This window comes from Myotis myotis, unplaced genomic scaffold (genome assembly GCF_014108235.1).
Source record: "Myotis myotis isolate mMyoMyo1 unplaced genomic scaffold, mMyoMyo1.p scaffold_m19_p_13, whole genome shotgun sequence".
Taxonomy (NCBI): domain Eukaryota; kingdom Metazoa; phylum Chordata; class Mammalia; order Chiroptera; family Vespertilionidae; genus Myotis; species Myotis myotis.
In genome coordinates this window covers 27,041,557-27,066,714 of record NW_023416317.1, presented here as the reverse complement: position 1 = coordinate 27,066,714, position 25,158 = coordinate 27,041,557, and the positions used below count along the sequence as shown (strand labels likewise).

The following is a 25,158-nucleotide window of genomic DNA, read 5'->3' as shown; positions in this document are numbered from 1 at the left end:
AAAAGTTCCCTAGGAAAATAATAATAAAGACCTGTAACCCTGAAAAATGAAGTTCTATATGCATAAGATATATGTATAGAATAATCCTGACCAGGGCTGGCCTTTGGCAAATGCAACCAATTTTGCCTCCCAATCTCTTTATATCTTACCCCCATCACCTCACACCTGTATCTACATGGCATATCTCTTCTTCTATACAAACCTGTTTTGGGGGAAATTACAGGCAGCCCCTTCACTAGTCTAAAGTGCTAATTGCAGTGTGAATTCTATAGGAACATTTGCTTAACAACAGCAAGGTCCTTAGATAAAAAGAAGCCTCAAGTTATAGGGTTCTGATCCCTGGCAGTCCCCACCCTGGCTCCACACACCTCTGCACTGGGCCCTGATACATGGTGTTGGCTGCATTGGCTGGAGCCAGAAGTCAGGAGCCCTGAGTCCTGTGTCTCTCTGGCTGCCTGAAGTTTCAGGTACCAACACACACACTGTGTGTGCCCCAGTCAGCAGGCTGTCTTCATGCTGAACAAATCCTGGTGTCAGAGCCAACTTAATTATGGATCAAAGAAACTGTTGCCATGTTGCACTAGTCTAGGGGTTCTAAGAACTTGTTCCAAAGACCACGTATCTCCCAAACCACTCCAAGTCTTAGCCTGTTACCATCTTGGTAGCTTTCTTTCATTCAAATAGCTCTGGAGGGTGATAACTCTTAAGGATTTGTTAGTCATTAAAACATTAGTCTTGCCCTAGCCGTTTGGCTCAGTGGATGAAACATCAGCCTGCGGACTGAAGGATCCCAGGTTCGATTCTGGCCAAGGGCACATGCTCGGGTTGCAGGCTCGATCTCCAGTAGGGGCTTGCAGGAGGCAGCCAATCAATGATTCTCTCTCACCATTAATGTTTCTATCTCTCCCTTCATCTCCCTTCCTCTCTGAAATCAGTGTGTGTGTGTGTGTGTGTTTTTAAAAAAAAAAAAACCACATTAGTCTGAATTAACAGATAGGCAAAATAGATACCAAAGGAGGCTCTAGTGCAATGGGATGAGAACAAATATTGATGAGCGATGTGGGGCATGGGCAAGAGGCTGGATGGGCAGGCTCACAGAAGCATTGGGTAAATGGCCAGAACATCTCTTGGAGGCACTAGATGGGAGGAAAGGCAGTCAGTTATACACATTAATGCAGTGTCTACTGTGTGTCAGACATGGTACCAACCAAACACTCTCGGAAATATGCATGTAAATAATGCAGTCAACACTGCCCACATTTGCCCTTGATGCACATAAGCCACAAGGTGATCATGAATTGGGAGACCGAACTCTTCCACACACTCAGACTCTGCAGTTTTCAGAGGCCTCTCCGAGGTGAGCCTCTCATAGTGCTGAAGAGAGCATACTTTTCTTTTTTTTTAATATATTTTTTATTGATTAAGATATTACATATGTGTCCTTATCCCCACGTTACCCCCTACCCCCCCACCCCCCGCTCATGCCCTCACCCCCCCCCCATTGTCCGTGTCCATTGGTTAGGCCTATATGCTTGCATATAAGTCCTTTGGTTGATCTCTCACCCTTACCCCCACCCTCCCCTAACTTCCCTCCAGGTCCCGACAGTCCAATCAATGCCTCTCCGTCTCTGGGTCAGTCCTTGTTCATCAGTTTATGTTGTTCATTATATTCCACAAATGAGTGAGATCATGTGGTATTTATCCTTCTCTGACTGGCTTATTTCACTTAGCATAATGCTCTCCAGTTCCATCCATGCTGTGGCAAATGGTAAGAGTTCCTTTTTCTTCTTCCTCTTCTTAAAGAATACCTTTCAGCATTTCATATAATGCTGGTTTGGTGGTGATGAACTCCTTTAGCTTTTTCTTATCTGTGAAGCTCTTTATCTGACCTTCAGTTCTGAATGATAGCTTTGCTGGATAAAGTAATCTTGGTTGTAGGTTCTTGCTATTCATCACTTTGAATATTTCTTGCCACACCCTTCTGGCCTGCATGGTTTCTGTTGAGAAATCAGCTGACATTCGTATGGGTACTCCCTTGTGGGTAACTGACTTTCTTTCTCTTGCTGCTTTTAAGATTCTCTCTTTGTCTTTTGCTCTTGGCATTTTAATTATGATGTGTCTCGGTGTGGTCCTCTTTGGATTCCTTTTGTTTGGAGTTCTCTGCGCTTCCTGGACTTGTAAGTCTATTTCTTTCACCAGGTAGGGGAAGTTTTCTGTCATTATTTCTTCAAATAGGTTTTCAATATCTTGCCCTCTCTCTTCTTCTGGCACCCCTATAATTCTGATGTTGGTACGCTTGAAGTTGTCCCAGAGGCTCCTTATACTATCTTCATATTTTTGGATTCTTTTTTCTTTTTGCTTCTTCTGTTGGGTATTTTTTGTTTCTTCATATTTCAAATCTTTGACTTGATTCTTGGGATCCTCTTGTCTGTTGTTGGATCTCTGTATATTATTCTTTATTTCAGTCAGTGTATGCTTAATTTCTAGTTGGTCTTTTTTCATATCCTCCAAGGGTCTCACTAAATTTATCGGCGGTTTCCATAAAATTCTTGAAATACCTTATAAATGTGGTTTTGAACTCTATATCCAGTCATTTGCTTTCCTCCATTTCTGTCATTTGTGACCTGTTTCTTTGTCTCCGCATTTTTTATGCTTCCCTGTGTTGGTAGAGTGGTTTTGTGTGCTAGGTGTCCTGTAGGGCCCAGTGGCTCAGCCTCCCCAGTTACCTGAGGTGGACACTCTTGGTGCACCCCCTTGTGGTCTTTGTGTACAGTCTTGTTGTGGTTAAGCCTTGATTGTTGTAGGTATTGACCTCCAGGCCAATTGGCTGTGAGAATCAGCTGTGTCTGCAATGGGAGAACTTCTGTACTGAAGACACCCTTCTGGGGCAAGACTTGCTTCAGTGGGACTTTGGTGCTCACTGAGTCTGCCCCCTGAGTGTGTCCCTTATGGATCTGAGGAGTTGTAATCTGGATGGTCCCACTCTGACCACTGGGTACACTGGCTCTTGGATCTAAGGAGGTGCTAATTTAGTCTCTGCCTGAGGTTACCCAGCAGGAGTTACAAAAAGATCTGCAGATTCCCCTTCCTTTTTTGGAGTTTGGAGGTGCCCAGATGAGGCCCAGCTGTGAAGCAGTGCAAGCTGCTATGGGGCCTTGGGCCTTCACTTGGAAGTTCTGGGTCTGTCTGGCCCAGCTGTAATTTGTTAGGTAATTTTCAGGTTGCAAAGGGCCAGGGCATTCATATGCAAAAGCCTCTGCCACAGCCTGGGTGGGCAGGGTCTCAAGGAATCAACAGGGCGGAGCAAGCACCTATGGCAGAGCCTCAGCCCTGCCCTAAGGGGCTGCGCGTCTCAGTGTCCTGGTAATTTAATTGCTGCAAGCACCTCTGAGAGAAAGCCACCCTGGAGTTCCGAGTTCTGCCCGCTGCCAGACAGTCCAGTTTCTCCCCGTATGAGTCCTGGGTCCCCAGAGACTTCCCAGAACTGGAGTTCAGAGCAGTCGGGAGCTTGTGACTCCCTCCCGATTCACAAAGACAGCCGCGTCCTCAGGTGCCAGCCCCTTTTCGTGTGCTCGAGCCTCCGTACCTTTGCACTTTACTTCCGCAGCTCCTGACTCTCAGCGTGCTGTTCTCTTTCCTTCTAGTTGTAGAATTTCCACTCAGCCAGCCTTCCTGTAGTTCTGGATGATGTTCCGTTTTGTCTTTTTGTTGTATTTTTGAAAATGTTGTAGGAGGCAGCAATTTCGGTGTTTACCTATGCCGCCATCTTGGTTTCTCCGGAGAGCATCCTTTTCACACAGCATAACTTTCGATTGCAAGCCAGTGGGTGCTCAATCTCAGGCTCAATGGTCTCTTCCAAGGCTGGAGGCAAAACTGGTTGGGCTGAATATTTGCAAAGAAGTATATTGGTTTCCAATACAGCACTTTCCTGAGGGACTTTCAAGGGTCATTTTAACTATAGGAGATGTTTGTGGTTGTTAACTTTGGAGCCCAATCCTTAGGCTCTGATACGCAGAATTCAGGAGTCCATGATCCCTGACAAATAGCAGGCAATACACCCAACCACTGTCCATGAAACTCATCGGCATTTATAACTAACTGGTCAGTCCTCCTGAGCCAGGAGACAGCCCCACACAGTGGCCCCCAGCATTGTGCACACCTTGAGTTCCCTGGCTCTTCCTTCCTGACAGTATCAGCACGCCCCTGCCCTCCTCCTTCCTGAGTAGTTGAGCCTTGCTCCCGTGTGGAACGCACGGATGTGGAGAACATAAGGATTTGGCAGCATTTGAGCTTCAATGGGAAGTCGGTGGAGGCCCAAGGATTATCCCACTCACCTCAGCTCCACCCTCCACAAGGTTGCAGGTGTGATTCTCCTAAGACACAAGTTTGCCCTTACACTACCACTGCTTCAGGTTAAGCCCCCATGCATTAGTCTGGAATCTTAATGGTAGCAGAAATAATAATTATTATTATGATGATAAAGTTATAGCTAACATGGAGTGAGCATTCACCTTGTGGTGAGCATGCTGCTGCAAGCTCTAATGCAGTTTCTTATTCAGTCCTCACAACACCCCAGGCAGGGAGATAGTAGAAAAGGAGGTGGAACATCAGAAAGGTTAAGTGACTTGTGCACAGTAACAAGACTACAAGTCATTCTGCCAGGCATCAAATTCTGACTTCAGAACTCAACCACTATAGCATTCGGCCTAAACAAATTATTGTATAAAAAGGAAAAAACAAACAAGTGTGGTGAGTACAAAGTGGCTTACACTCCTCATGGGACCAGGACCTAGACCTTCCCCTCACGGCCCTGATCACACGGTATCACAGCTGTCTGACCACTTGTTGGTCCTGTGCTCCTCCAGGTCGGGGGTGGTGCTGATTCTCCTTTACATCACCAGCACCTGCAGGGGGTCTTCTCATCTTGTCCTTGTGCAGTCAGTGGCTGACAGGTTAATGGATGGATGAGTATGTGAATGAATCCATGGATCCCAATAAACCCTGGCCTTCTCCAGGAACCTTGCCTGCTTATGAAAGCCCCCAGGGCCACCCCATTTTCCTGAATTCCTCCAGCACTTCTTCCTTGTATGATAGTTTATTGCACTCTGGCTTACCACATGCAACACTTCTCTGTGTAAGTTCCTGATGCCTCCCCGAGCGGACCATAAGCATTCCCCAAGTCACCTAGCTCAAGGCTGGGCCAGACCTCTGAATAAGTGCACTGAGTACAGCTGAGCCTTGAACAATGTGGGGGCTGGGGGTGCTGACCCCCAATGCACTCAAAAATTCATGTATAACTTTTGACTTTCCAAAAACTTAACTTAATAGGCCATTGCTGACAGCAGCTTTACAAATAACATACATAGTTGATTAATATCTTTTTAAATATTATATGTATTAATATTTTGTTCTTACAATAAAGAAAGCTAGCAAAAAGAAAATGTGTTTAAGAAAATCATAAGGGAGAGAAGATACATTTGCAGGATTTATTGAAAAAAATCCACATATAATTGGACCCACACAGTTCAAATCATTGTTGCTCAAGGATTATCTATAGCTTATGCTGACCTAGGAGCAGAAAACAGAAGGCAAGGCCACCCACTCCGGCAGGAATGACCCTTTGTCCTTTTGTCCCCGCCCCTGCAGGAGCCTCCTCTGGCATCATCGACCTCCTGCCGTCCCCCAGCGCTGCCTCGAACTGGACTGCGGGACTGCTGGTGGACAGCAGCGAGATGATCTTCAAGTTTGATGGCAGGCAGGGTGCCAAGGTCCCTGACGGGATTGTGCCCAAGAACTTGACGGACCAGTTCACCATCACCATGTGGATGAAACACGGTCCCAGCCCTGGCGTGAGAGCCGAGAAGGAAACCATCCTCTGCAACTCAGACAAGACTGGTGAGTCTCGCCCGGCCCTTCGGTGCTGCCTGTGGTGTCCCAGCAGGTTAGGCAGAGACACAGCCACTGAAGATGTGGGAGAAAGGCAGGGGCGAGAGAGGAGCCCTGGGAAAGGCTTCTGGTCTCTCTGTTTGCTGATTCCTGGGCTCAGGGTAGAGTAGCACCAGGAAAAGGGGGAAAGAAGGCAAAAGCTGGCTCTGGGGTTGGTGGTTTCAACTTCAGAGGCCCAGCCTCCCAGAAGCAGCTTGGGGCTGCTAGACACGAGATGGGTGGGGTGCACCCTTACTTCAAGTAAAGCAGCGCCATCTTCATTGTATTATATACAGGGGTGGGCAAAGGAGGTTTCCAGTTGTGAGTACAATAAAGCTGTTGTAATAATCATAACCTGCGTGTCTTTTTCCATGAGAGCAACTGTAAACCTTTTTTTGCCCACCCCTGTATAGTAAGACTTCCAAACGTTTATTTTCAATAATAGGGCCCTGACAGATTAAATGAGTATTTTTAATGTCCGTGACATACATAATAATGGTGGCTAACCTGTGTTGGGCATTTTCAGCATGCCGCTGTGCAAGGCAGTGCACAGCTTGGCGGTTAAAAACTCTCTACCGCTTATTGGCTGCATGATCTTTGACAAGTTATCTAACCCCTCTGTGCCTACTTTCCTGTCTACAAAATGGGCATTAGAATATTATCTACCTTGCAGGTTTGGTGAGGATTTTGTGACTTAGTGTATGTATAGTGCTTTAGAAAGGGCCTGGCATACAGGAGTGCAATCTGTGTTAGCTGTTACTCTCCTCGCCGGTGTCTCACATCTCCACAAACAAGTTTATTAAAGCATTGCGGTGTTTCCCATTTTTAAGGATCAGGAAACATCCCTGGTAGGTTCAGTAACCTGTCCCAAGTTATACAGCCAGTAAGTATCAGAAGTAGAATGTAAGCTTAGAGTCAGCTAATTCTAATCCTGTGCTCTTGTCAGTACGCCCCACATGCGCGTGTGCGTGTACACACACACACACACACACACACACTCTGACATCTATGCAAAGTTTACAACTCCATCTTAAACTATAATTTCACAATTTCCCATTTCAAATACTGCTCTCGTTAAGTTACCCCAAACACATAACCACAGCCACGGGAAGACAGTACAGAAGGATGGCCGGCAGCTCAGCCATAGGAGACTGCTGATGAACAGCCAGAGTTCGTAGGGTGTGACCTTGGAGAAGCTGCTACGCTCTCTGGGCCTGTTTCCCCTGGTCACCTGCTCACTCGCCCCTCATTTGTGGAGCATGTGCCGTGTGGAATATTTCTGTGTGGGCTACTCTATCATAACTGTGAGGTCAAAAGACTCCTCCTCCCATGCAGCGGGTGTTATCTGGTGGCTACAGGGCATCATGGCTGGGACCCATGGCATGAAACTTTCTAAGCAGGAAAGGAAGTTTCTTATCAGAAAAGGGAAAAGTCCCACCCGTTGTCTGTGCATGGAGGAGAGGGGGCTGGAAAGTCACAGGACTCTGTGTGATGTTGGAAAATCAATGTGCCCCCCCCCCCCGCCCGCCAGCAACTAAAAGTGAGACAGCACCCGCTCCCCGCACAGAGATCAGAGAAGGAGATGTGCCTGGCGGTCCCCCTGTCAAGCCTGCTGAAATAAAAGCCCGGAACTGAGGAGAAACCAGCTAGGTTAAAGGATCCCAGAGTGAATGATGGGATTGTCAGAGGGCTCCCTCACTCTCTCAGAAGTATATGTACCAAAAACAAGTGAATAAAACCTGCTGACCTAAGGAATTTTTATGGGGTCTGATGCAGTATCTGAGCTTAGGGTAGGTTGATCTCTAAAGCCCAAATGACACCTCAGGAGTTTCACTGTGGGCTTTCTTGAATCTTCCTCTTGCATTTCAATGAGCTCCACCACGTATGTTCTAGAACATTCCTCAGAACCAATTGTAAAAGAGAGACTGGAATGTCAGTGTCCTTGGAGGTGTGCTAGGTGATATGGCCAAAAGACTCCTCTGCTGAGACTGACACTGACACAAGGACCCTCTCCCCCCCCAACCCTCGCTCTGTCTGCAGAAATGAACCGGCACCACTACGCCCTGTACGTGCACAACTGCCGCCTGGTCTTCCTCCTGCGGAAGGACTTCGACCAGGCCGACACCTTCCGCCCGGCCGAGTTCCACTGGAAGCTGGACCAGGTATGGCTCGCACCTGGCCCGTCGCCCCTGCTCATCCCTTTGCAGGGGGTGGGCGGTGTGCTCCAGTGAGGATGGCAGTGGGTAAGCACCTCCGGGTTCTGGTCACTTGCTGATACTTGGAAGAATTAGCTCAGGGAGACAAAGAGCATCGTAAAGTCCGGATGGAAACTGCCACTTTAAAGACCAGGCAGAAGTGGGGAGGCTCAGCTAACCTGCGTCTTGTCCTTTGGTCTGCATTGAGCTCCTGGGAAGCTGGTTCTCTTTCCCTTCATCCGAGGCTCACTTTGTGATCGTTGTTAGCGCATCTGTGTGTCGTAAATGCTCTGTTATCTCCCTTGGATGAGGTGCGGCCTTGCTTTAGGTGGCACAGGTTGAGAGCAGGGGCCTGAGGACTTTGAAGTGAGCAGTGACATGGCGCACTGTGAGCAATGCGTGCACTCTGAGCAACACGTGCTCTCGTCTGAAGTGGAAAACTGTGACTCACTTCAGAGCCTAATGGCTTGTGATCACAAGGACCACTGTGTCACACTTGTCAATGACAAATGAAGTGTCTCGTTTGAATCAAAAGCTGTGAAGTGTCTGTTTCCGACACTTGCAGCACTGAGATTGCGGGGGTGGCACTCACTTCTCTGGGTGGCCGTGCCCCTGAAGAGGCGACTGTGCAGCAAGCCTGGAGCTGGCCTTCAGTGGGATCTGCAGAGTGACTTTTTAAAAACGGTTTTAAATGACCAAGAGGGAGAGTGGCCAGCAGACAGGGAAGGGGAGTGCAGAATGGGTCTGCTTAGTGAAGCAGGTGGAAGGATGCCCCTTCTATGGCCTTACTGCCTAGGGCAGTGATGGCAAACCTTTTGAGCTCGGCGTGTCAGCATTTTGAAAAACCCTAACTTAACTCTGGTGCCGTGTCACATATAGAAATTTTTTGATATTTGCAACCATAGTAAAACAAAGACTTATATTTTTGATATTTATTTTATATATTTAAATGCGATTTAACAAAGAAAAATCAACCAAAAAAATGAGTTCGCGTGTCACCTCTGACACGTGTGTCATAGGTTCGCCATCACTGGCCTAGGGCCTCGGCAACTCCTTTTGCTTCCTTTTCTGCCCCACCCATATCCTGAGTGCCTCTGGGGACCTCAGTCTTCTTTTCTCCCTCCAAAACCACTGTGTGTTCCTGCCTCACCTTGTCTAGGGCTGAATGTTCCATAATCCTTTCCCTTCTCTCTCCTTATTACCGCATCTTCCCCACCCTCTCCTGGTACTACCTAAGCTCCCAGACCCCCAGTGGAGCTGACCTCAGAGAGAGTTCCTGGGCAGCGTTCCAGGAGGAATCCATTTACACTGAGATGAGAATGACGGCTGCCCCCTGGTACCCACACGGAAGCACAGGCCTACACGCTTTCATAGAGAGATTCATTAACTCCAGGCAGCCTCTCCGTCGTGGAACATCAGACAGTGTGCTAAGGTCGGGGAGGCCAAGCTTAGGGAAAGATGTCTGAGGGAGCCCAGGGCAACTGACTAATCCACTCCTAATCAATCCCATTTTGCTGGATCCTGGGGGTTTGGAAATATGGCATCCGATTACTGTATGTTTCTCTGAACTAGGAATTCTAGGTCTTGCCAAAGTGATGAAATCTTGACATTGTTTATTTGATTTTCCAGCCACCTCTCAGCTACCTTCTAAAGTGCCGTATGGCTTATATGAGATGTTTGTAAATACACAATATGAATTGAGATGAATGAAAATAAATTCCATATTGTGAGGGCTTTTAATAAGAACACTGATCTAGTTAGTGTCTGGGACATTTGTAGTTGCCCTGCAGCCTTTTCTCTGATGGGATTGAGTGATACAGGCAAATGAAGTCACAGGGTTTGAAAATAAAACTGAGTGAGGAAGGAGTTCTGGTTCTACAGATAAAGATATGGTGAATCTAGAAATTCTGGAATGTGTTCCCAAAGTGGTGAGTTAAAGGGGGGGCCCACTGAGCATCCTGCCAGGTACGCTGTGTGTGTGAGCTCATCTGGTCTCTGCCACCATCCTGCCCAGTCCTACCCAAGGTCAGTACCTGCCCAAGGTCACGCAGCACACCATGGGGAGGACCTGCCTTTTCCATGATGCTTTGCTGCTGCTGCTTTGGTGAGCTTGCTAATTTAAAATTTTAAATGTTTTCCATTTTTAAAATTTATCGTTATTGTTGAAAGTATTACTGATATCTCCCTTTTCCCCCTATTGACCCTCTCCACGCCACACCCTCCCAGACCCGCCACACCCTCCCAGACCCTATTGTCTATGTCCATGGGTTATGCATATATGCCTGTAAGTTCTTTGGTTCATCTCACTCCCCTTCCCTCTGAGATTCATTCGTCTGTTCCATGCTTCTATATCTCTGGATCTATTTTGCTCATCAGTTTATTTTGTTCATTAGTTTCCATATCTGAGTGCTATCATGTGATGCTTGTCTTTCTCTGACTGGCTTATCTTGCTTAGCATAATACTCTCCAGGTCCCTCCATGCTGTCTCAAAGGGTAAGAGATCCATCTTTTTTACAGCTGCATAGTGTTCTATGGTGTAAATGTACCACAGCTCTTTGATGGGCACTTGGACTGTTTCCAGATCTTAGCTATTGTAAATAGCGCTTGTATGAACACAGGGTGCATATATGCTTAGGATATATTCCTAGAAGCGGGATCACTGGATCAGATGACAGTTCCATTTTTAATTTTTTGAGGAAACTCCATACTCTTTTCCTTAATGGCTGCACCAGTCTGCGTTCCCACCAGCAGTGTACTAGGATTCCCTTTTCTCCACATCCTCGCCAACACTTGTCGTTTGTTGATGATAGCCATTCTGGCAGGTGTGAGGTGATACCTCATTGTTGTTTTAAATGCTCCAAGTCACTAATCATCAGAGAGATGCACATTAAAGTGTTTTAATTTTTAAATTTAAAGTATTTTAATTTAGAGATCAGAATTATCACTGAAATGCAAAATGTTTACAGACTTAATGAAACTGTATGAAACTGTCCAATCTTCACGTTGCTCACTCTTGGTCTCCTTTGTCTTAATCAGCTAGGGCTGCCATAACAAAATGCCATGGACTGGGTGGCTTTCACAATAGACATTCATTTCTCACAGTTCCAGAGGCTGGGAGGTCCATGATCAAGGTGCTGGCCAGTTCTGTTCCCAGGGAGGGCTCTCTTTCTGACTTGCAGCAGTTGCCTTCTTGCTGTGTCCCCACCTGGTAGAGAAAGAGAGCTCAGGGACCTTTTCCTCTTCTCAGAAGGCACCAGCCCCATGGGTTTGGGCCCCTACCCTATGACCTCATTTAACCTTCACTGCCTCCTAAAGGCCCTGACTCCAAATGCAGCCTGGAGATAAAGGGCTTGGAAAAGTCCCGAGGAGGGGCAGCATCTGAAGGGAGTGTGGAGGGCTCAGTGGAGCCAGGCAGCCAGGAGGGTGGAAAGCTGAGCAGGAAGGAGGGCCATCTGCAGGGAACTGGCAGCTTCTGGTGTGGCAGGGCTGAGGAATGGGGCAGAAACAGAAAACCTTGGCAGTTAGGACCCAAGTTTGGAGGAGCAGGTGGAATTCGATCCCAAGAGGCCATTTATATCATGCTGTTGAGTTGGTACTGTATCCCCAAAAGAATTGGCCACAAAGTGAGGCATTTTGCTCTATAAAGAAGACTGAGAATTTCCGGGATGGGTAAATGTGAAGAAGGCTATATGAAATTCATAAAATGTATCAAGTGTAAGCCAGTATAACTCAGGCCAAGTCATTCAATGGGACCAGGGGTGGGAGTTGCATTAGAAGCAGGGCCTCCCCTTCCTCTCTCCACAGCCGGGCAGGGACAGCAAGCACTTGACAGATGCTGTTGTGGGCATTGAAACCAGAGCATGCAAAGCAGGAAGGCTTCCATATAGCTCTTCAGGAGGCGCCCACAGAGAGAGGCAGGTGCCCCAGAGGAGCTGTGCTCTTCCCGCAGCCCAGCCCTTAGCCCAGGGGTGGGCAAACTTTTTGACTCGAGGGCCACAATGGGTTCTTAAACTGGACCAGAGGGCCGGAACAAAAGCATGGATGGAGTGTTTGTGTGAACTAATATAAATTCAAAGTAAACATCATTACATAAAAGGGTACGGTCTTTTTTTTTCAATAGTTTTATTCATTTCAAACGGGCCGGATTCGGCCCGTGGGCCGTAGTTTGCCCACGGCTGCCTTAGCCCCACGCCCCAGAGGGCCTTTGCCAGGGTGGACAGACTGCCAGGCCAATCCATCAGCAGGCAACTCCAGGAAATGCCCCTGAAAACCCCATGCACCTCAGTAAAGGGATCCTAATGATGAGGAGAATGTCATTTTAATGGGATTTTTACTTATGATATGCTAACACAAATCCCTGGAGCCAGCTGTTAATCATGGGCAGACCCAGACTAGAGCAGAGGAGGATGCCCGGCTGCCAGCTCACACAGGAGAGGGTTAGTCATGGCAGCCCCTTCCAGCTTCAGTATTATTTAGATACAGTTGACTCGGTGTCACGAATTCTAATGATCTTCCCTTTGGACGTGTTGGTGCTCAGAGGGAAACCTGCTGGTGTTTTACGGCGTGTCTCAGTGTCTCAGTTCCTGGGAGGCCCAGCTTGAGTGACAGCCTCAGTTGACCAGCGCAAGGACAGGTGCCCCCAGCTCCTAGGAGGAAAAAATAGGCATCTCTGAAAAATTCCACAGGATGCAGAAGTGGGCTCACTCTGGTGGCCCATTGCCTTCTCTGCGCCAGCACTTGTGACAGGCACCAGGGAGAGGGAAGTCAGATGTGACCCTGCCCTGGGGCTGCGCACAGCCCTCCCTGCCCAGGTTATGGGCCCAGTAGAACATCCTGTGGGAGCATCAGCTCTAGTGATCATGGCAGGGAGAAGCAACACAGGGAGTGAAGAGGCCTCACTGGGTGGAGGCTGGTCCCCACTGGAGATGAAGCCAGCACACAGCTCCAGGCTACCCGAATCCAGGCCTGGTGTTGCACCTCCAATTGTTCAGAAGTTGGAAATCAGATTTATGTGTGAAATCTCTCAATTTTTAGTATTTGTCTCATTTAAAAACATATTATCATCAGACCAAACAAATGATCTACAGTATACCTTTATGCTCTGGTCACCAGTTTGAGATGACTGATAAAAAAACAGACAAAATAAAACCAGTTATTTTGACAAAGGAAAACTATGCTACCATAGGTCTATATGAGAAGTGGGATCTTCTTAATAAGGCCCACCTGTCCTTTGTAAACACCTCCTGCTCTCCTAGCCCCCACCCCACCACACCCTCCTTTAAGAAAGCTGGTTTTCCAGGGGTGAGATCATGGGTGGGCATGTCTGGTCTCCACCATCCCCTCACCACACCCAGAGGAAAGAGGCAGGTGGGAGTGGGGCAAGGTCCCCTGGTCTCAGGCCCTTGGTGTTGGAGGTGGTCTTCCTTCCTTTTGCATAAAGAGGAGCGTAAGTCACAGGCTCAGTTCCCCCAGGAAAAAAAATAACAGCTAAGATTTTACCCAAATGCTCACATCTGTCTTGGGCCAACGCCTTTGCCTATCAAGTCCATTCTACTTGCCTAGGATTCTAAAGCTCCTAGAAAAAGCTGCAAGTGAATAAATCCTTTATTCTTGGTGAGGAACGAGTATTAGGATGATGCAGAGTCAGTTTACTCGTATCTGCTCTTTCAGCCACACTGGGAGTCAAATGGGTTAGTTCAATCATTATTATAGCCAAGTGCCAAGGAGTTAATTGGAAAATGGTCAGTCCAGTCCAGACCAGTCATCTTAATGAGCACAATAATTGGGCATTGTCAGCACTCTAATTTCCGCTATTACAGACTAACTCTTAGATACGTTGGCCATGTTCCCTCGAACGCAGTGCCTCCACCCTGCTCCCTGGCATGCCCTGCGCACTGGCCTTCAGGGAGCCGGCTTTCTTTCAGGAACCGGTGTCCTAAACAAAGTGGGGAGGACGCCTAGCACCTTTTTTTTTTCTCTCCTTTAGGCGGAACACCTGCTTTTTCTAAGATGCCAACTTGCAGGGTGGTTCTGAATGAATAATGGATGAGGAGAGGTACAAATGCAGTGACTCCCACTTCTTTATTTCTCTACAGTACATAAATCAGGGTCCCTGACAAGCCCCCACTTCTCTCAGAGTCCGTCTCCCTTCTCTTTCCATTTCCATGAGCTTCCAGACATTTGGGAGCTTCCATGGGTTCATGTTGTTGGCAGGGAGGGTCTCAGAGCTCCCCAGGACACTTACTCCTCCCGGATCAGGACTGCGCAGTGACTGGATCTTCTGCTCTCTGGAAGGGTCACTGTTGACATGGCTAGCTCATTGGTTCTGTTTTCTTTATAAGAGGGTGCCCACCCATGGCCTAAGCCATGCCTCCTCCACCGTGAAGTCCCTTCCATGGCAACCTTTCATCATGCCCATCTCTGCTAATCACCTCTATGCGGAGACACCTCTCCTGGCTCCCTAGGGCCCCCTGTCAGCTACTTGTGATCGACACAATAGTGTCTCCCAAAGATGGCTACCTCCTCATTTCTGAAACCTGTGGCTATGTTACCTTAACATGACAAAAGGGTCTTTACAGGTGTTATTACATGAAAGATCAGGTATTATCTAGAGAATCTCATTGTCGTACGAACTCTGTCTCCCTGAGATAGAGATTATCCTGGATGATCCAGGAGGGCCCAGTGTAATCACAAGGGTCCTTACAGGAGGCAGGCAGGAGAGTTACTGGCAGAGACATGAGCATGGAGGCAGGGTGATGTGGAGCCCTGAGCCCAGGGTTGTGGCAGTCTCTGTGGCTGGAAAAAGACAAAGAAACAGATTGGACACCTTGATTTTAGCCCAGTGAAATTCACGTCAGATTTGTGACCTCCAGAGCTGTAAGATAATCAGTTAGTGTTGTTTAAGCCACAGAGTTGGAGGTAACTTGTTACAGCAGCAATAGGAAACTCATACATCACTCCTGAGGCTTGGGGAGGCCTAGAGCTGCTTCAGGCTCATAGATCCAGCCACCTCCTGGCTCTGCACAGGTTTCTGAGAAGGCCTAGGCTAGGCAGGCCCCAGACTCACCCCCATGTGTGGTTGCCTCTGCTGCAGGTGCTGCAGGTGCTGCAGGTTGGAGGTGTGGCCCTGGGAGGGCGGGAGAAAGAGGCACTACCTCCTAGCAGCCCACATTTACCTCTTGCTCCTTGCTTTTCATCAGGCTTGCTTCCTCACAAGCCTCTGGCGGAGGACCCCCAAGGGCAGATTTAGCCTTTCCTTCCCCTCTAAGCCAGTATTCTCCTTCCAGCCTAAGGTGTGGGCCTCCTTGCCAGCCACTATAAATAGGAAAGGCGCCTTCTCTGCCTTCAGGGAGGAAACGCTGAGTCCTCCAGGCTTGTTTCTGGAAATGCTAAAGCAAACTGAGCAAATCCTTTCTCTTGACAGAGCCTCACCTGGAAGCTCAACATTGGCAGCGTTGATACACCGATGAGATTCCCTAGATAATCTGCCCTCCCCCTGAACCACAGAAACCTGCTTCACTGGGGTCCCCTCTCAAGCTCGCCCCTCGCTCTGCTGGGCTTTCACTCTTCTGCCCCAGGGCTTGATCCAAGGCAAGAGGATAGTCCAGATTGGGCAGCACTGTCGCCCTGCAGCACCCTTGCCCACAGGGGCAAGGAGCAGCTGGGCTTGGAGGTGGGGGGCACTTCTGGGTGGCTTCCCACACTCTTCTCAGGAGTCTCAGGGCAAGCAAGGCCCCAGCCCACAGCGATGACCTGGACGGTGCCATCCTATTGGCTTGTCCTCTTTCCCTAACTCACTATCTCACTGTCTTTTATCCTCCCTGGAACCACCTCCCAAATGAACTCTGCCCTGGTTCATTCCTATAGCTCAGGGAAGGTTCCCAGCTATAGTGGGCGGTTAACATACTGCCGCTGCTGTTATTATTGGGAAGAAATGGGAGTTTCTGCAGAGTTCCACAGGCAGAACCATGACTGAAAGGAGGATGTTATCAAGACACTAACTCGCGCAAATAAAGGGAAGGAAGGGAAGTCCAGCAACGTGCAGGTCAGTGTTGCCACATGTTACTGGAGCTGACCCTGGTCCTCACCAGCAGTGAGACCTGATGACAAGTGGGTCGTTCAGTGTGTGTCCTATTGCGGACAGCCTCCACAACCCACTGAGGGTTCCATAGCCTCACTTGTCGACACGTCTTGAGCCTTTGTTGGGAGATCTGACTCTCAGGGCTTTCTTGGACGTCCGTTATTACTCAAAGGGCTGCCTTTAATGTCTCTAAAGAGCCTGTGCTCGCGGAGAATTTAGAGCTGCAGGAATGTCACTCTCTTCCCTGCTGCAATCTCACCGGCTTCTCCCACCTTCTCCTCATGACTTGTAAACAGCTGTTCCGTTTAAACAAATCAAAGGTCCGAATTATTCTCCCCCTTTTCTCCCTTTCCTGGCGGGCTGGCTCCTTTCTGGTCTCTCTTCCCCTGACGAGCACCTGCTCAGCAGTTCCTTTGACTCCTGTGAAATCATGATTTGTGCTTTAGCCTGTACATCTGCCCAGAGGCAATGAATGCTTTTTTCCCCCCAGTAGACATCCTAAAATGCATATTTAAAATCAGTGTCTCTCATTTTAATGTTGGGAAGGAAATAATGTCAACACAATTAAAATATTTAGTGAATCAAAATCACCTTTTCAATAATAAATGATGATGCGCAAGCCTTGGGGTGGTCCCCTTGGGAGCAGCATGAAACGGGTCACAGCACTGCCTGGCTCCTGCCTCCCTAGACTGCTTTGGGGATGGGTGCTGGTAGGAGGGAGGCTCCTCCTTGGCATCAAACCCAAATGCCTGCATGTGTTACATGAGAGATATTTTTCTCTGTCACTTCCTCACTGTGGAAAGACAAGAAATTGATGACATCGAATCCTAATATAAAGTGGGAAATTCTGGTACTCATCCCCCCATCTAGGGGACACAAGGCAAGGGCACTGGCCACCGTGCAGTCCCCTCGTAGAGAGGAGAATTGGAACCACATTGCTTCAGTTCTTAATTTGCACCAGGCACTTTCTTTTAATTCTAACAAAAACCTTGCCGTTGAGGCATAAAACCCAAGTTAGGGACGGAGAATGGGCAACAGAGCAGGGTGCAAGCCATATTTTTTGTCTAATAAATGGTAGAACCCTGAATATGACCTCAAAACACACAGACTCCAAGAGAGTAAAAAGCACCACTATTGACTTAGGAGAATTTACAGCTTGAGGGGATGCACAAGATAATAAGAATGAACCAATATCCATACTGATCCCTAAGTGTTTAGAACAGGGCATGGATGTCCATCCAGAAGCAGAGTTCAAGTTCAAAGGATCAGGAATCACATTTTAGCATCTTTTAAAGAAAAGATCAACTTGCTCCTGAGGTACCTGATGAGAGGGCAATTCATCCCATGAAACAAGAGAAGGCTGTAGAGTTGATTTCTCAGGGAAGACCACCCCTTTCCGGAAGTCTTGCTAAGCAATAACCCTGAAGGCCCCGGGTGTAAGATTAATTTGCCCCAGCTTACTCCCAATCTCCTGTAAGTCATCTGTTTGCATCCTTAATGTCTAAACATGCAAATATTGCTGCACTTACTGCTCATTAGTTTAGTTAAAGGAAGTGCCCTTTAATTATGCCTTTAAATAATGAACCTCCTCCATCACCTTGACAATCAGTGCATATTTAGAAGCAAGCAAGGCCTCATTATGAAACAGCTTCTGCATCCCTGGGTTACTTAGAAGATGGTAGCTTCCTTGCAGCAATAGAAATGGGAGTCTGAAGACAAACAAGCCTTGTGATTGCATTAAGTCCTCGTAGCTGTAGATGCCAGAATGGCAAACAGTTAGCCAGTGATATATTACATGTGAGGGAAAGAAGGGAAACGAGCATTTTTTGAGAGGCTATTGTGTACCAATCCCTAGACTCATTGATTTACATACATTACGTCTAAGCTGCACAGTTACTTTTGAAGTTATTTCTTAACTTCATTTTACACATATTGAAATTGAGGCTCTGAAAGATGAAGCAATTTGCCTGAGGTGTTGGACCAAGTCCACCATTCTCCGAAGCTCCATGTTCCTTTCCCTTCGGTACATCTTGTGGACAAGTGTTTATGTGCCTTGGCAGAACTGGGAACCCTCCCAGTCTTCACCCTATTTCTCCACCCATTGATCTCAGCAGAAACGCATAGGGATAGTTTGCCTCCATGTAACTGCTAGACACAGGCAGACTGGACAGTGCTGTGTTTGCGCCTGTCTGCATGGCCCTGGGAATAAAGCAGAATGTGCCATGGACAGGCAAGTCCTGCCTCCAGTGTCCAAGATCAAGACAGAGGACAGTGCTAGGGCCCTCCCTGTGCTTGACCCTATGGCTCCACATGCTTTCTTCTCTTTGGAGGGTAGGTGGTAACTGCCCATGTGCTCAGGGGAAAGATAGGACTCTTTCTTCTTCAATAGGAAAATCTGAGTCTGCCTTCTTGCCATTATATAAAACGTTAAATTCCAGTAGCCCTTGTCCTTTGTGTAGACTGCCTGGAAATGGAGTTTGGTGTGAGCTTGCAATGTGGTCTGCTTCTGTTAAAAGAGCCACATACCTTTTCTATCAAATGCAACCTTGTCAGAAGGTTTCATTCCCATCAGAAATACTAGGGGAGAAGAGGGTTTTAGCTATGTGGGCACAAAGCAAAGAGAGACGCATACCTATTTACCTAGACCCACATCAAAAGTGAGCCCATAATTAAGGCATAAATGTGAATTTAGACTTGGATTGCTTGAAGAATTAATTACCTGATATCTACTTATATTTTTCATCTTAAGCATATAAATAAAATGAGCCTTCCAAGCCAAGAGTAAAAATATACCTTAGGTTTATTCCAGAATACTAAAAAATATCCCTCTGCCATATCTAGCAAAAATGCGTCACATTGGGAACAAAAAAAATAATAATGACAAGGAAAGACAGCATTCTGTGGTGGGCAGAGCACAGAGCCGGGCTGTGTCTACACTCTGCCCCAAGAAGTGAGGCAGTCATTCACTCACTCACTCGCTTATCAACAAATCTTGATCAAAAGTAAATTAAAAATTAACAAACATGTTTCATCAAGGAGCAGGGAGAGGCATGCAGGCTTTGGAGGCCCTCAGACCCGAGACTCTGCAGCTCAGCTCTGCCCCATGTTCTCCTGTGTGACTGTGGGTGTGTCAGTTCACCTCTCTGAGCCTCACTTTCCTCATCTGTGATGTGAGGGGAATTCTCAAACCTGGGAAATGTTATGAGGATTTTAATATAATGAATGTAAAGCAAGGTTAATAAGGAAGTGGCAACAGGGTATTTGACCCATGGAAGTGTTTTATTGGGCCAGCGCCAATATACATTGATAAGTAGACAGGTCTCTGATCTCATTATCCAGACTGTCATCTTCAAGTATCATTTGCACTAAAAGAAACAGTTGGTTTCGGGTTTGAGGCAGAAAGGGAAGGGGATGAGCCTGGATCCAGTTGCCTGTTCGCAGGAAATCTAGGATAGAGCAACACTTTGAACTGCATGTGAGTGTGCAACTAACAAAACCGGACTGGAAACTCCATAGGTCCCATTCCTGGGTTCGCCAACAGAAAAATTTAAGGAAAAGAAAGCAATGGAGGAGGGTTCTGTAGGTTAAAAAAGACTTACAAATGTAACAAATTCGCTTTTCAAAGGGAGAAATGAACTATAGTGACCAGGATTTAGATTTGAGTGATGAACTGTGGAGAAGTGAAGACTGTAAAGGTCAGGAGAGGGGACCCTCCCAGGAGGAGGGCGGCTGCCCCTGGGGTGGGGCTCAGGGTGGGCTGCTGGGACCTGGCAAACTCATTTCTCGGCCTGGGTAGTGGCTAGAAGGATGTGCGCTCTATGATAGTTCCTCACTTTCTATGCTTGTTGCAGTGGCTCTTTGCATCTCCTCTTATGTTACAACTAGGGGCCTGGTGCACGAAATTTGTGCACAAGGTAGGGTCCCTAGGCCTGGCCTGTGATCAGGGCCTATCAGAGCCTTCCTTCCCCTGGCTGCCGCAGCCAGCCAGGGACTTCCTTTGTTCTGTGCCACCTCCTGGTGGTCAGTGTACGTCATAGCAGACTGTCAAACTCCCAAGCAGACAATTTGCATATTAGCCTTTTATTATATAGGACTAGAGGCCCGGTGCACAAAAATTTGTGCACTCGGGGGGAAGGGGGGGGTCCCTCAGCCCGGCCTGTGCCCTCTCGCAGTCTGGGACCCCTCGGGAGATAACGACCTGCTGGCTTAGGCCTGCTCCCGGGTGGCAGAGGGCAGGCCCAATCCCTAGGTGCAGCCCCTGGTCAGGCTCAGAGCAGGGCCGATTGGGGAGTTGGGACGCCGCCCCCTGTCATGCACAGAGCAGGGCGGATCGGGAGGTTGCGATGCCACCCTCAGTCACACTCAGGGTAGGGCCGATTGGGGGGTTGGGAAACCGCCCCCTGTCACGCACAGAGCAGGGCCAATCGGGGGTTGGGGCTCCGTACCCTGTCACGCACAGAGCAGGATTGATCAGGGGGTTAGAGAGCTCCCCCCTGTCACACACAGAGCAGGGCCGATCAGTGGGTTGAGGAGCTCCCCCCTATCACTCACAGAGTAGGGTCAATAGGGGAGTTGGGGCACTGCCCCCTGTCACACACAGAGCAGGGCGGATCAGGGGGTTGGGGCGCCACACCCTGTCACACTCAGGGCAGGGCCGATGGGGAGGTTATGGCTCTACCCCATCACACACACAGCAGGGCCCGTGGGGGGGGGGGGGGGTTGGGGTACCTCACCCTGTCACACACAGAGCAGGGCCGATCAGGGGGTTGGGGAGCTCCCCCCCTATCAGGCACAGAGCAGGGCTGATCAGGGGATTGGGGCGCCTTCCCCTGTCACGAGCAGGGCAGATAGGGAGGTTGTGGCCCCGCCCCCTGTCACACACAGAGCCGCAGGGCGATCAAGGGGTTTGGGTGCTGCCCCCTGTCACGCTGATTCCCGTGCTGAGAGGCCTCGCGGCTCCGCTGATCCCGGTGCTGGGAGGCATATTACCCTTTTACTATATAGGATAGAGGCCTGGTGCACGGGTGGGGGCCGTCTGGTTTGCCCTGAAGAGTGTCCTGGATCAGGGTGGGGGTCCCCACTGGGGTGCCTGGCCAGCCTGGGTGAGGGGATGATGGCTGTTTGCAGCTGGTCACACCCCCTTCAGGGTGGGGGTCCCCACTGGGGTGCGTGGCCAGTCTGGGTGAGGGGCTGAGGGCTGTTTTCAGGCTGGCGGGTGACTGAAGCTCCCAACTGCTCCTTTTTTTCTTTTTCTTTTTTTTTTATTCTGGGCCAGCTTTAGCTCTGAGGCTTGGCTCCAGCTCTTAGGCCTCCGCTGCTGAAAGCAGGTATCTGGTTTGTTTGGGTTCTATAATCAAAACACTGTTTCAACTCCAGCTCTGAGATCCCGGCTGGCTGAAAGCAGGTTTCTGGGGTTTTGTTTAGCTTCTATATTTGTAATAATGTTTCAAACTGCAAGCTCAGAGGCCGGCAGCGGCAGGCGGGGAATGTTGGAGTCCTCTGTCACTGAAGCAAGCAAGTCTCATGTTAGCTTCCAGCTGCCTGGCTGCCGGCTGCCATCTTGACTGGCAGTTAATTTGCATATCGCCCTGATTAGCCAATGGGAAGGGTAGCAGATGTACAGCTAATTACCATATTTCTCTTTTATTAGATAGGATTTTTAAAAAGTAACTTAAAAAGGAAGAAATCTGTGTGCTGGTGGTGGTGCCAGTTGCTATGGCTCAATCCTAGCCCTGAAGGAGCTTAGGGTTGAATGGGAGAGAAGGGTCATTAGAACACCCTGATGGGGCGAAGAGAGGGGGAAATGCAGAAAGAAGCCTGGTAGGGAAGGGTCAGCCACCAGCCCTGGGGGTGGGAAGCCCAGGCTACAGGGGTGACGCTGACAGAGTTTTGACTCTAATGAGCTCCGATACAGGCTCAGTGGGGGCTGCAGGCTGGCAACTGCTCTTCGGCTGGCACCTTGCCACCCACTTTGCACAGCTTCACCTCAGTGTCTCAGTTCATTCTCCCCAGGCATCATTATCCTCTCACGCCGACCGTCAGTAACTGGCTTAGCGAGGGTGTAAACAACTGGCCAGTAAAGAGAGGATCTGAGAATTGAACCATACCGACACTCTTTTTCCAGGGGAGTAGAGGGCCGAGGGTCCCTGACCAGTCCAAGCGGTTAGTCTGTAGGAGCAGGCAGCCCAGGCCAGGAGTTAAAGGGCTTAGCGATAGAAAAGCACAAATAAGATTTTTAAAAATGCATCTTTATTGTTGGAAGTGTTACAGATGTGCCCCTTTTTTTCCCATTGATGCCCCACCCCCACCCCGCACCCACCCCTCTCAGGCCTCACCACACTATTGTCTGTGTCCATGGGTTATGCATATAAGTTCCCAGGTTAATCTCTCCCCACCCCTCCATCCCTCTGAGATCCATCAGTCTGTTCCATGCTTCCGTGTCTCTATTTTGTTCATCAGCTTATTTTTAAAAACTAATTTCACCAAGTGAAATAGAAAAGTGGAGTTTGTTCTCATGAGAATACCAAGTATGGCAAGGGTGTATTACAGGCATGGTGCTAGGGGTGCGTGTGATTGTCACAGACTGGCAGGGCATCCTCGGGCCTGCAGTCCCCGTCCCAGGCGCCCCTGGGAGAGGACACACAGCTGAACGTGTGGTATACCTGGAGGAAGTGTAAGGCCTCATGAGGGCAGAAGAAAGTGTGTGGAAGTGGGAGCATGGGTTTAAACAGAAAACCTCAAGTTCCCACCTCACTGCGGTGACTAGTGTGGGAACTTTGCGCTATTGCCCAACCCCTCCACGCTCCCTGTCTTTCATGTATAAAATGAGCTGTATGAGCAATAGATAATGTGCGTAAAACAGGGATTTATGCCAGATGATGATAAATTGCATCGTTTTATCATTGTCTTTATTTTCCTTTGTTTTGCACATACTGGAGATCAGTCTTGGCTTAACCAGTCCACATCTCCTACAGGATTCTGGAATTCTTGACTTTATGGAAAACAAAAGGCCGTGCCCTTTGGCATACTTTTCTGTGGCTGGCAGCCCAGCTTAATCATGGATTTTGGAACCTGGTTTCCTGAATCCCAGCTCTGCCACTACTGGCTGTGTGGACCTCGGGGGAGCTGACTGAGGTCACCGTGCCTCAGTTTCCCCATCTGTAAAAGGGCTAGAATGACACTTACTTCATAGGATGGGGAGGATTAAAAGTGATCATACAGCACATTGCACCGCCTGTAGCTTCTGCATTAAGGAGCTAAAGAGAAGCCATCCCTAAGCGCCCAGCACAGTGGTCCCTGCCGGTCTGGTGGGAGCCTTCGCTGGGCATCCCAAGCATCATCGAGGGCTGAGCACTGACACCATCCTCAGCTCAGTCACCATGGGGCAGAGCCCACACCCCACAGGGCTCCCACAGCCCAGCCTGTCTGACATGTGGCTGCGAGCACGCGCGCTAATGGCTGATTGAAGAAGCCGGGGCGGTCCTCGTTACACATTCTTACTCCGCGTGGCGCCATTCCTGTATTTCATCTCACCACAGCTTCTCTGGGGAGAGGGAACAGCTAACGCCTGTTCGTGGCATAAGATTTGAACACGGCCTTGACTCCTTCGGGCCCTCATACACTGAGGCTTTTCATCGCCGGAGGAAAGCGCAATCGGTCCCTTCAGGCCTGGGAACGCCCTTTACGCCGCAGCCAGAGTCAAGTGATAACTTGTTTCTCCATGTCTCCACGTGTCCCACCGGCAGACAAAAATCTAGGGCCTTCAGGAGGCCCAAACAGGCACCTCACAGAAATTATACAAGTGGCCAAGAAACGCATGAAAAGGGGCTCCAACTTATTAGACATAAGGGAAATGAAAATTAAATTCACAAGGAGTCATCCTAAACATTCACTGGAATGGCTCAGAAAGAAAAGAGAAAAGAAAAGATGTGGATACATGTGAAATAAAGTCAGTATTTTTATAAAGTGAAAGAAAAAAAGAAAAGAAAAAAGATTTGGCAGAACCACTGGACCTCTTGCGTATTGCTGGTGAGAATATAAACGTACAACCACATTGCAAACTGGCAGTTACCTCCAGAGTAGAGCCAGAAGTTTTACTCCCCGTTTTCCAAGCAGCGGAAACACATCCATACGTTCACTAAAAGACATAAACAATGCTTGGGAGACTAATCAGTCTCGGAAAATGCTAGCTGAATGAATTAAAAGTTATTCGAGAGCACTCTAAAACTTGTCCCTGTCCTTGAGTAACCCCAGAGTGGAATCTCATCATGGAACACACTTTTCCTGAGTGTATACTGTGCTCTGGGTTCCATGCTAGGCACTAGGAATACAGGGCTGAGTCAGGGTACCCTTCCCCTCCCAGGAGACCCTAGTCTTTGCACTTTGCTCAAGGAAATTTGGTTGAATGCATGTCACTGTGAGTGGACAGCCCTGGTTTATATTCTATAACTCTTTGGTTAGGTAATTATGTAGTATTTCTCCAGGAGATCCTTGTCTGTCTAGTCCCAGGACTAGAGAAGCATCTTGCTTAGAATAGGGGCTCAGTGAGTATATGCTGGATGGGTGGATGGATGAGTGGGTGGACGGATGGGTTGGTGGGTGGTTGGGTAGATGGATGCATGGATGGATGGGTGGATGGATGAGTGGAGGGATGGGTGGGTGGGTGGGTGGATAGGGACATGCATGAAAATTAAAACATAGGTGGGAAGAGCTCAGGAGTCCGTAGGTAAACTCTACTCCCACTGGAACCAAGGGCCTCCCACCATAAGGAATATTTCAGTTTGACAAACCCTACTCATCGCTGCCAAGGACACTCATCAGCAGTTTAAATTGTTACAATCAACCCAGGAGTCTTTTTTTCCCTAAGACATAGATTAATATTTCAGGAGAACGTGGTTCTAATTTACAGCCAAGACCTTTGGTTTAATCAGCAAAAGGAAAGAAGAAAAAAAAAGTCTG

The 25,158-nt window shown here is 48.5% G+C and overlaps 1 protein-coding gene across 1 annotated transcript in view; it reads left to right on the top strand.

Annotated features, from left to right (window-relative positions):
• Positions 1 to 25,158, top strand: part of CLSTN2 (calsyntenin 2) — a 558,247-nt gene that overhangs the window by 472,590 nt on the left and 60,499 nt on the right. Inside the window, exons 7-8 of the mRNA XM_036332393.1 lie at positions 5,647 to 5,895; positions 7,966 to 8,087. Of these exons, the coding sequence (XP_036188286.1) occupies positions 5,647 to 5,895; positions 7,966 to 8,087 (371 nt within the window). The remainder of the gene's footprint in view (positions 1 to 5,646; positions 5,896 to 7,965; positions 8,088 to 25,158) is intronic.